The 12,489-nt window shown below is 34.4% G+C and overlaps 1 protein-coding gene across 6 annotated transcripts in view; it reads right to left on the minus strand.

Annotated features, from left to right (window-relative positions):
• LOC149573067 (Polynucleotidyl transferase, ribonuclease H-like superfamily protein) overlaps positions 1 to 12,489 on the minus strand; it is a 204,049-nt gene that overhangs the window by 142,277 nt on the left and 49,283 nt on the right. For 3 of the 6 annotated variants that reach the window (XR_016360026.1, XM_089814244.1, XM_089814245.1), the window contains exons 2-6: positions 5,343 to 5,399; positions 5,155 to 5,220; positions 4,844 to 4,977; positions 4,687 to 4,756; positions 4,418 to 4,484 (exon numbers count right to left, since the gene is read on the minus strand). Coding sequence is in view for 5 of the 6 variants with exons in the window: in XM_089814244.1 (XP_089670370.1) it covers positions 4,418 to 4,484; positions 4,687 to 4,756; positions 4,844 to 4,977; positions 5,155 to 5,220; positions 5,343 to 5,399 (394 nt within the window). In the remaining variant the exon portion in view is untranslated. Of the gene's footprint in view, positions 1 to 4,417; positions 4,485 to 4,686; positions 4,757 to 4,843; positions 4,992 to 5,154; positions 5,221 to 5,342; positions 5,400 to 12,489 lie in introns of all 6 variants that reach the window. The other 3 variants (XM_089814248.1, XM_089814247.1, XM_089814246.1) reach the window with 2 other exon arrangements.

The following is a 12,489-nucleotide window of genomic DNA, read 5'->3' on the forward strand; positions in this document are numbered from 1 at the left end:
GGATCAGGAACAAAGTGAGAAAACAAATAGAGTCATGACTGATGATCTGCTCTCCCAACTGCAACTGTAGAATCATTGTGCAACTCACGTATCTCCACTGAATCAAGAGTGAACTCAACCCGCTTGCCTGAACCTATGTGAATGATATGGTATACCGATAGGAGATTAGTTGACAATGAGGGTACATAAAGAACATCATGAAATGTGCCATCCCCCACATCAACAGACCCTCTCCCACACACCTCAACAGGAGTGTCATCACCCTTCAAAATAGAAGGCATAGTACACGACTCCAAGGATGCAAGTTCTTCCTTAGATGAAGCCATGTGGTGCGAAGCACCCGAATCAAGAACCCAAGTGGATGGTGAGGAAGCAACTACAACAAGGGCCTTGCCCTTTCCTTTCCCCTTGTTGTTTTCTTTTGCCTTGTTCGACCTTTCATTCGAACTTTGTTTGATAGACTCAAAAACACTGATATTATTCTTCTCAAGAATGTGTGTCAAGTGATCAATTTGTTTCTTCAAACATTTATGTTCATCACGACCAGGTCTTTTACAATAGGCACATTGGACCTTTTCTTTCTTAGGCTTATCGCCCTTGGAAGATGGTGTATCAATAGTTGCTTTTAAAGCAACTGGTATCTGATCCTTCTCTTTGCTATTCTTTTGTTTCTTATCCTTACTATTATTGTTACTACTTTGTCCTTTTTGTTCTTTTGTGCCTTGGTTGGTAGCCAAGGCATGTGACTTAGAGGACTTAAGAGTGCCCATCTGGATTAGCTTCTCTTGTTCTCGAGTGAGACTGACAAAAAAATCATCTAAAGATGGCATAGTTAATTGAGTACCACGTGCACCCTGAGTAGCATAGCAGGTAGAGACAAACACAAAATATTCTAAACTCAGCTTAGAGAGAATACTAAGAATCAATTGTTCATCTTGCTTTTCAATTCCACATTGTTTTAACTGCAACCTTAGTGACTTCAATTTAGTGAAAAAATCTTAGATTGTGTTGAAATTGCCTGGACTTAAACTAATTAATTCATTTTCCAACATATGACCCCTCATTAAATCTTGTGTACCAAATAGTGTTTCTAACTTTATTTGGTGTATTCAAAAATTCAATGTGAAATAGCAAATCAGGAGAAACAGACAAACACAATGTTCCATATGCCTCATCACATTTGTTAAATCACTTAGGCTTATCTTCATCTTTATCAGGTTCAGTTTCAAGTCCCATAGTTATCCTATTTAATCCATCTTTCTTTAAGTGAATTGTCCTGCATGATTTCCACTCAAAGTAATTTTATGGAGTTAGGATAGGCATATTTTTTTGATCCATGATGAAGAAATGCCAAAAAAAACCAATCACAACAATCCCCCCCCCTTTTTACTCAATCAAAGAACCCCCCCCAAAGAAATATTATTTGGCACTTTATTTTAGTGCATTTACAACTACCACTAGCAAGAAATACTAAGTGGTCTTGATTTCGATGCATTACAAAACCCTCATGAAGAGCATATGCTGAAAGTGAAACTTGGGCACAATAATCAAGAAAACAAATAGTACCACTACGCTCTACTCGAAAAATCATGCACTTTCAAAATAAGAATCGCCTCAATACGAGGTCGTATGAGAAAGTTATGATCCTCCGAAGTTTCCAAAACGAGAACTGTGCACAATCACAGCCGAGAATCTACAATTTCTGAAGAATTTATGCATGAAAATCAACAAACAACTCCACTAGTGGATAGAGCACAAAAAAAAAGCCAAGGTCATAACAAGAATCGTCGAAATCGAAGTCCATATGAGCAAGAACGAGGCATTTGAAAACTATGTTCAAATTTGCGACTACCAACGGAGAGGGGCACGGTTGTAGCTTTTCGTGCTCAATTCTGCAAAATATACAGCTTGCATGCAAAAACTAAAAGATACCCCTAGATTGTTTTTCGGTGCTGCAGAAAGCATTTTTCTTGCTAATGTACAGAAGATGTAGCTGTAGTGTAAATCAGACGCCTTTAACAATAAAAAACGGCTCCAAAAACCAAGAAACGACCCTAGCAACCAAAAGCTTACATGCAAATGTTGAATCAGCTTCCTAAGTTCATCAATGGCATGTTGGAACTTGCAATACTGATTGAAAACTTCAAATATGCACGTTGGTTGTCAAATTTGAGATTGAAACTCTAGAGATTAAAAACGTTTTTGTCAAAACTTTTTTGATTCTCAAGATCATCCAAAGATGCAAGAGAAGAGCATACTTCATTTTTCAAAAAACTACAATAAGATTTATTAGCGCCCCCCCCCCCCGAATCTCTCAAATAAGGAAACTAAAATCTACTCTTGCACATAAAAAAACTCTGATACCATATTAGAATCTGAAAAGATTGATAACCCAGAAAACTAGTGCAAAGAATAGATATCTAAACTATGAATGCAAATGATACAAAATCAAAATAGCAAATAGAGTTAGTCTTCAAGAGAGTAATGCAAATGCTAGAAGCAAAATAGCATTAAGAGGATGCAAAAGAAATCGATCACAAATACAAGCCAAGTAGCATGCTTATATAGACTAGGAAGAGGGAGGAGGTAGAAACATCGACCAATGAGGAGCAACCATCTATCGGACTAAAGATAACAAAGAATCTTCCTAAGATAGCTAACGGATGCTCACACGTAGGAAGGTGACACCTCGCAACCACTTTTTAAATAAGACATGCTTTATTAACCTAAGCAAGATTATTGAAAGTGTACAAAAAAACTAGCAATATAGGGAAAAATAAATAACCCACTAGGAAATAGAAAAACTACACTAACAAAAATAGTAATACATGCAGCACTTTGAAAATAGAGAATACAATCCTGCTTAAAGATATTTCAATTCTACCGAAATAAAAACCTAATTTCAAACCCAATTCACATGCCTCTATCAGCGTTCAAACCTTCCCAAGTGCTCTTTTCGACAAATTCGAGCTTTTAAATAGATTACTGTGGCAAAATTAAATGAACAATTAATCCCAAATCCAATTCAGACTATTGATGCAATAAAAAATTGGTATACATAGATTGATGCAATGAGAAAATTGGTATACATAGATTGATGCAATGAGAAAATTTTATATTCTAGCTGAGAAACTAAAAAATATCCAAAAAAGTCTACTAAGGCATGCAATCACCATATGATGGGTGCATCACAGAATACTTAAACAAAAACAATGATGAATGCAACTTAAAGCTACCACTGATATGCCAGTTTTAGTTTCAGCCTAGTATACAGCAGAAAAGAATGTATTGATCATGAACACCAATAGATTGAGATATTTCATGATAACTTCCCAATTATTGTAATAAAAAATTGGTATACATAGATTGATGCAATGAGAAAATTTTATATTCTAGCTGAGAAACTAAAAAATATCCAAAAAAGTCTACTAAGGCATGCAATCACCATATGATGGGTGCATCACAGAATACTTAAACAAAAACAATGATGAATGCAACTTAAAGCTACCACTGATCTGCCAGTTTTAGTTTCAGCCTAGTATACAGCAGAAAAGAATGTATTGATCATGAACACCAATAGATTGAGATATTTCATGATAACTTCCCAATTATTGTTTTCAGTGTGCAAAAGCACATTACAGCATTCACCATTTATTTCCAGCTTAATTTCCAGATCTCTAGCCACTATGATACAGATAAGATATATCAAATGAAGATTTCTCTATGAAAATAAAGCAAGCACACTCATCCCTCTTTACATTAGAGGACCACCATTCTGTGTCATGTCAGCATTCTGTTCCATGTTTCTTAGGAATCCCTTCTCAAAAGAATGAAGTTAGACTTTGAAAAAATAAAAGGTGTTAACTACTAGAATTATAAGATGCAAGCCACAAGCCAGGCCCGAGGACATTTAAAGCTAGAATTTTCAGGTTAACTTGTTCACTGCATAAAATTGTAACTCATTAGATAATATGCTGTAGATAGAAATGTAATTTTTAAAATTATTTGCTAGACTGTAAGGAAATTTATAGTTCTACATTGAAAGCAGAAATGAATAGCACATATATGTCAAGAGTTTGCACCTTGCAATTACATAAGTATTTGTTATTTCTCAATGCAAAACAATTATAGATCAAAGAATTTTGATCTGCCAGTTTCCTACAAAGTGATTCCTACGATTTAAACCAAAACAGGCTGCCCATGTTGTACATAATATAAGTGTTCATAAATTTAAAAAAATTATGCAAAATGAAGAGTTTGTGATCCAAAACTGTTGTACAAAATGTTATACTTTTTTTGACACATTCCTCAATTTTAATTTTGTACATCATCTAAAATTACTTTTATATTCACAACAATCATCTCACACCAGAATTAGCCTATCAAATACATCAAATAGAGAAGTTTTGCAGCAGACCAATCTTTTTCTTTCTTCCACTTGTTTCCTTCAAAAATTTGCAGCTCCTTGTTGTTTCATTTCCATTCTACACATTTTTTAAAAATATGTAAGTTCCAGAAGCTTCATATCAGAAAATACTAAAATTTTGGAGGAATTCCTCCAGTCTTAACTCCTAATAAATATCTGTCATAAGTATTTTAAAACATGGAACTCTAGCTAAAACCTATTACAAATCTTCTAAAATGCAAAATCAAAAGGCGTCCAATTCCAAAGAAAATGAGTCTTACCACTTGATGTTTCCTTTTCTGCTTACAAGTTAATAGAGTTTCTATAGTTTGAGATGAACTCGCTAGTGAACTGCAGAAGACATTTAAAGAGTAAGTCAATCAAATCAAATATGTTGCATCAGATTATTGAAAGCAGTAGTTCTTATCAAAAACTAACCTGATAGCCATAACAGCCTTTGGATGACCACAGCAGTCCCTCATGCTACTTAGCAAATGAGATCGAGACATATATAACGATGCATCAAGACCTGGCATATAAAGCAGTACTACCTTTGATATCAACAGCTTATTCTGCAGATCAACAACTATCAAGTTTAAGGCGTTACAGTGATTACACTTAAGAAGCAGCAAGCCACAAGATCACTAGATCCTGGAGAGTCCAGGAAATCTATTCTAGTATCATCAGAGTATGCAACTAAATGAAACACAAAAGGTGAAACAAACAGAAATAGGAAGAGAATGAATTACTTTGATAAATATCCACGATGGCACAACTCCATCTCCAAGAACCCAAATTATTAGCCCTTGAACATCCTTTTAGACAAATCAGGTTCTTCATTAATTTAGGATGTGACTCTTTACATGTAAGGATTCATAATAAATAACCAATCCTCAAAATAATATGTTACAAATTTTTGTTTCGTTTCCATACTTACCTGTATACATAATGCACTGTGAGCTCCAGGTGCTTTCAAAATAGCTTCTGCCCTTGCCTAAAATAAGTAAATATGAATCATAATAATTTTAGGAAATAACAATTACTCCAAATGATTCAAAATAGAATATGAGACAATGGACCTGTTGACAACAGTATTCTTACCAACCAATCTACCTAGTTTAATCAGGCTGCCTTATAAGAGACTAAATATGTATATCAATTTTCAGAAAATGTTGAAGTAAGAATAGAAATCATCTGCTTTAGATAAATCAAGTATGACAGTTGAGACACAAGTCAAATGACTAAATGACAAATCATTTCTCAGTAAACAGAGGAAACATGATTTACGCATGCAATCCACTTTAAATCCTCACAAATGACTAAATGACAAATCATTTCTCAGTAAACAGAGGAAACATGATTTACGCATGCAATCCACTTTAAATCCTCACAATATTATCATGATCGAACATGTGCTTTTTCCTGCATGCTTGTAATGTAAAACATTAATTCATGACACCACCAAGCAACAAAAGAAATTGTTGATTAGGAACCAGCTTAAACCTTAGTAATAACCCCAAGTAAAAGACTTTATGCATAATATACAATTCTAATTAACTAAAAAATGTTGAAATGAAATTCTTAGATCGCTATCAGTTCTATATAGTGGAAAATGGAAATGTGTATTCAGATTTTTCTCTACTCAGCTGATCATTATTCTATAATTATTCATAAATGAAACAAAGAACGGAAAGACCACATCATTATTTTTGTAATTATAAATTTGAAAAAACAAGAATGGAAGACAAAAAGATATTTCAGATATGTATTCTTAATCTCTTTGCTGATATCTCCAAAACAATGATGCAATTGCAACATATAATGTCACAAGGGGAATGGCATTAGTTTCCGAACATGGTAAAATGTTCACAAATACAATAACATTTTCGCTAACTAATCAAACTATATCTTGCTAAAATGATTATTCATTAAGAAATGAAATCAGTGTCTTATCTGTAGAAACCTAAAAATGTCCTCATGATGTCAGAAAATTCCTCTATTAAGTAAATAAATGCTTTTATTTGTTTAATTAAATCATTAGCCTATTTATCTATTGTTTATAAGAATATTTTTTATTTATTTATCTGATTCATAAGCCTCTTGTATCCTAAGATTAAATAGATTCCCATTTATTTAATTACCCATTCCCATATCCCTTTCCCCCTATTCATCAAATGAATTATCTTTATTTATGTTATAAGTCCCTCAATCATTTTCCTTTTAATTCAACCGATCACCTCCACTCACATGGATCAACTTCACAATTTTTAGGCTTGTGGCAAGTGCCACTTGTCTCTTCATTTGATTTATCCACCTTCACATGTCTAAATATTATGCAAAGTCAATATCCTCTAAGTACCACTTCATCTCATCTACTCATTTCTTTTTACCTCTTAATCTCCTCTATCCTCCATATTTCCTACCTACTCCCTACCTACTCTCTAATCTTAGCCATTTATTTACCACTTCTTAATCCTATCCCTTGATTCTCATGAGGGACTTCTATAAAAATAGATTTTCTCCTATAATTTGGCTCCTTATCATTATTGCATACTTGAGCTTTTGGAGAACTTGTGCCCTTGCATACTTGTGATCTTTGAGAACCCGTAGCTTTCATCATTACCATCTTGTCAGTATAGTCCTCATATCATAACGTCTATGTCACCCATTGTCATTTTCTTTGCATCAATCAACCAATCTCCTTTCTTTCATAGCCTCTTGTACATGTGCTAAAAACTGAGAGAACCACCATTATCATTGCAAGAGCTTGGAAGATAAGAGAAGGATGGAGTCGAGAATCTCTAGAATGCATTGATATACTTGTTTTGCATATTTTTATATGTTGAATTCATGAGGAAGTGCTCTATTGGTATGATGTTGGTTTCGTTTTTGTGTACCTAGGGCTCAAGGTTGGGCTTAGCGAGTTCACTATTAGTGGTCAATTTTCATCTTCATCGTTTTGGCACACTTAGTGGGACTCTTGTCCTTTTACTAATCTAGTTTTTGTTGTTAGAAATGTCTTTGTGAAGTTGCAGGTCCGAAATTGTCAGACACCAGAACTGCCCATTTGTTGCTCAGATCAACACATTTGATCTCTGTTTTCTGCATTTTCATTTATGTTTTTGCAACTTTACTATTTATGTGAATTTGTTAGATTCTCCTGTGCATCAGTACAGGGAAGTTGTGCATCTGTGCCCTAAAGTTGTTCAAAAACTTATTATTGCACCTATGACTCAAACTTTGCGCCTCTTGTGGTATACCAGCGCTTTTGCTTTTTGTTTTTGTGCTTCAATTCCAGCAAGTTGTCCTTTTCAGGTCTGATTTTGATTATGAGGTAACCCTTATGGACCAACAACTGGTGCAACTAGTTTTCACGAGTCCAATACTTTGATTGGGATAACTATCGATTTGTGGATGCAGATTCTACATTGCTTGTCTTAGAATAGCTCACATTTTGTTTTCTAATGGGGAATGAATCACCTTGAGTGTCTTAAATTAGCTAGTCTTTGAATTTGGTGCTCTAAAAAGAATCAAGTATTTGATGTGTTTGGTGTGCTTGCATACTCTATGATATAGTAACTCCCAAGATTGTACAAGAGTATTCTCTGCCTTCAACTTCATGGATCTTGGGTGAAAGAAACATTGTGTCTATCTTCTTTTCTTTTAGAGAGTCTATCTTGGTGGGAAAAACTACTCAACCCAAAGGAACAATTCAAATCGGTTTTTACTTTGGCCCCCTATACAAACAATGGATGGGTGAAAGCCGATACCTACTTGGTGAACATATGCCAATAGTGTCAATTTAAATGGGGAGGTGCCCAAAGTTATAGAATTCACATTTAAGTGATTCACTTTTTTTTGGTGATGTATATTAGGACCCTTGTACGGCTGATTAAAAAGCTTAAGTGGCCTTTGTTGCCGAATGTATACGCGTTGAGTCCCCAAACTGCAACTAAACACCCTAGGTTAAAGCTACCCTTATTTGCCTTTGTGTGGCAGTTTCAGTTGAAAGGGATTGCATCATCCCTTTAAGTTACCCGCCATATGTGTTTCCTTGGAGTTGAGGCAGAAATTTTCAGCTTTGCATAAGCTATTTCTGGCTTTTCAAAAAGAGGGTCATTGCTAGGTGAAACAGGCACCCTAGCTTGCCAAACTCTTTGCATGACAAGATTGCATTACACCCTCTCTCAAGGGTTAAGCCTTTGCGTCAAATGAAACATCAAATTGTGGGGCCGATCCATGATCACATTCTAATTCAATGATAGGTAGATAGGGTCAATTTAGACCCGTGTAAATTGGCTATGAGGGGCTATTGAAACATAAACATTGCATTTAGATTTTCTTTTATCAAACAATCAAACATTGTGTTTGAGGTGTTTTTTTGTCACAATTGGTCACAAACAAGAAGCCAAATGAGTCAAGCTTGTAGACAATAGGAGAAATTGTTATTTTCACCAAAGTTGTCCATCTGATCAAGAATCCTGAGCCTCTCTTTACACCAGATCTAGACTTCTGAAGATTTTTCCTATACCTTTGCTTCATATAGCTATGCATCTAACACTTATACACATGCATTTTTTCACCATTTGCACTTCTAAACTCTATTCCTGGGCTTCTAAGCTATGTTCTTGCACTTCTGGACAAAGATATTACAAAAGTGAGATCCTTCTATTTGTGCTTCACATTTCAGTTCTAATCTTTAGGATCTTCCAACATCAATCATTTCACTTCCAAGTCACATTTGTCAATCAACACACTTGCATATCCATCATTGGTCATGATGGAGCACTCAAAATCTTCTAATCTTTATTAAGGAGCCTATTAAGAATTTCGCAATTGCAGAGATAGAAAATCAACTGCTCATGGAATAGCGATATTTCGCTATTTCGTAGTTATCCAAAGATGACTATGCGAAACCGCAATTTCACAAGGATGATCATGGAGGCTTGTGGAGTAGCGATTTTCTACAGAATCGCAGACAGTAAATATGAGGTGTGAATGTTATTAAACTTATAATCAGACTATGAATCTGATATGAATAATAGAGTACTGACTCTGTTGTGAATTGTTTTGCAGATAGTTTTATCAAGTATTGAAGGAATATTGTAACACTCAAGATTCCAATCTGAGTGTCTATATTGAAGTCGATTGCTCTGCTACTGCCAATCTATAGGGAGAGAACATTTATCTGATTTTGATGTCTTTCCTCTTACAATTGGTCAATATAAATATAGTACTCAAGGGGCTTAATCACAAAAATACATGACAGGTCGGTGAAGACTCTCATTTAAGTGTCAAAACTTAACTAGTTCAGACGACTTGATTATGATCAGGCATGATCATACATCAAGTGAACTACTAAGCCCTGTGATTATCGGGCATGTTTAATGTGCAATAAGATAATCATTTAGCCCCCCGATCTGATGAGTAAATAGGATCCTTTGTTCGATCCATATAAATGCATTCAAGATCGAAATAATCAGGAATTTGCAACCTGATTCTAAAAGAAAGATAATCAAATGTCCATACTTGGTTCGATCTGATTAATTTCGCGGAAAAATCTCAAAGAGTTTTATAACAGAGTAGATCATATCAATGTGTATGTGTGTGAATGTATATCAGTTCATATGGTGAACTGATATAAATGCACACACATACACATATATTCTGCTAACTGATATTTCTTTTAATTCTGTATCAATGTGTATGTGTGTGAATGTATATCAGTTCATATGGTGAACTGATATAAATGCACACACATACACATATATTCTGCTAACTGATATTTCTTTTAATTCTGACGCTATAGTTTCTCAACATGAGGGCTCCGAATTGGGGAAATCTTGGGCAGAAAAGATATTGATTGCAGTTTTGGAACATATGAATCTGGAAGGAGGCAAAGTAGCGAAATGATGATCTGTCAGAATGTCTTCGAAAGTACAAACTGAGAATTAAATGTCTAGTCGTATGTGACAATATCAGAGCACAAATAAGTGTTAAATATGTGTGGAATGTCTTTGAAGGAACTTTTGAATTAAAATGATCAATAAATGCATCCGTTATTTTACACACAGAGTCCAGGTTGATATCACTGTGAAATACTGAAGCACAAAGGTCAAAGATCTATCATCACCGGGTCATATTTTCGAAATGGTATTACCAATTCAGGAACATCCAGTAGGGGAAGCGTCAAGACTCAAAACCAACTGTTCAACCTGGTCTAAACCCAGAGCAAGAGGATCAGTTGGACGCCATTCACAGAGTATGTATGCAGCTGCATGGAATTTGAGGATTAACTATGCAAATTATGCCAACAACTATCACGATCTAGAGTTAGACGAGGACAGGGCCGAGTTGCAGCAGACATTGGCAGAATTTCAAGATCAACATGGCAACAATCAGCACATGGATGACCTTCAGATGTTTTGAGGGATCCGGACAGTTTAATTATAAAATGTTGAGTTTTGTTTCTAGTTTTATATTGTAAATATTTGTGTCCGGTTGCAATTACTTTTTAGTAATGAATAGTCGCAATGGTTTGTAGCTTGTACGCATCCTTTCATTTTTTATAAAGGATACCAGGGCCATTTGCAGTAGGATATATATATAAAAGATAGAATACAAAAGATATCAAGAACAAATGACTTTTGCAACTGGACAATGCTCAATCGTACTTCCTTATTTTGAATCAATACAAAGACTTCGTTTTCGTCTCAACTTAGAAAGTTGTTTGTTCAATTACTTGCATTCAATAATTGTCCTCTTGGAGTCACACTATTGTTGATATATTGAACTTGCTATATACTCTCAATTATCAAAGTGTGCACGCTATGCATCCTTTGTTCATCACAGGTTGATCCCTTTTATTTAACATTGCTTATACGTTATTAACAATACATTGGTTAGAAATTGGATGACTGATTCAGGAGCAGCATTGAATATCATGCCACTAGATGTTGGATTGTCAATAGATACACCATTTGGAAAGTACTATGCAATGGATAATAGATTTGTGCATATAAATGTAATAATGAGAAATTTGGATTTCAGATTCCCTGCATGTCTAAATGTATCATATAAGACAGATGTTAATGTGGTGGAGGCACTGTTGTCCTATATTTTGTCAACACAAAACGTAGGTAACAGTACGAAACTTTTTCAACTTAGTTTCGCATTTCTCTGAGTTAATTCATTATTAAGGTAACAATACGAAGCATCGATCCACAAATTAACTCCAATTAATATAATGAATCCTTTTACTGAAGGCTTTCATCAAGTCTTTTTAACTTTTATGTTTGTTGAGCTTATACTTGATTTTTGAAGCCTTCAACGTCCTTTTTCCTGTTTTTGTGTGTGTGTTTATTGGCTTTCGGTCTTTTGGTTTTGCTCAAGTTAGTGTTTTCAGTCTTCCCTTCAATTTAGTTTATCTTAAGGCTTAATCGGAGTTGGCAATCAAAAGATATGACCACTTTAGTGCCCAAAAAGTGGACTCTCCAAGTGCAACTGCACAAATTAAAATATCATGTTATATTTTAAAGTTGGCATTCATTAAGTTACTTTATCATTTCATTTTTTCACTTAAAGTAACTATAGAGCACTTTATGTTATATTTTTAAGTTGATTTGCTTTTTAATTTTTCACTTAAGTGACTATACTAACTATATACTTTGATTTAGTTTATGAATTTTAATTCAGAACATCTTAGTAAATATTACGTTTTGAATGATATTTACACATTATAAATTAATATATATAGCGTAAATATTATTTATAACCCATTTAAGTAATATTTCTTCAAAAATTAAATGGACATGTGCTTAATTCATCACTTAAGTTGTGCATAGCATGTCCATATACACATTTACATGAAAATATGCAATTGCCTCTAGAGACCACGATTTTGAACAAAAAGGCAATTTTTAAACACATAAAACATGTAAATACATGTGTTTTAAAATATGCAATGACTCTCCAAGAGTGAGATTTGCATATTCAAGTGTTTTAAAATGTGCAATGACCCTCCTAGAGTTAGCAATGCATATTTGAGATTTTAAAATATGCAATGGCACTTGGATAATGCATTT

Source organism: Cupressus sempervirens, chromosome 2 (assembly GCF_028749045.1).
Source record: "Cupressus sempervirens isolate cs-2001-9-10 chromosome 2, ASM2874904v1, whole genome shotgun sequence".
Lineage (NCBI taxonomy): Eukaryota > Viridiplantae > Streptophyta > Pinopsida > Cupressales > Cupressaceae > Cupressus > Cupressus sempervirens.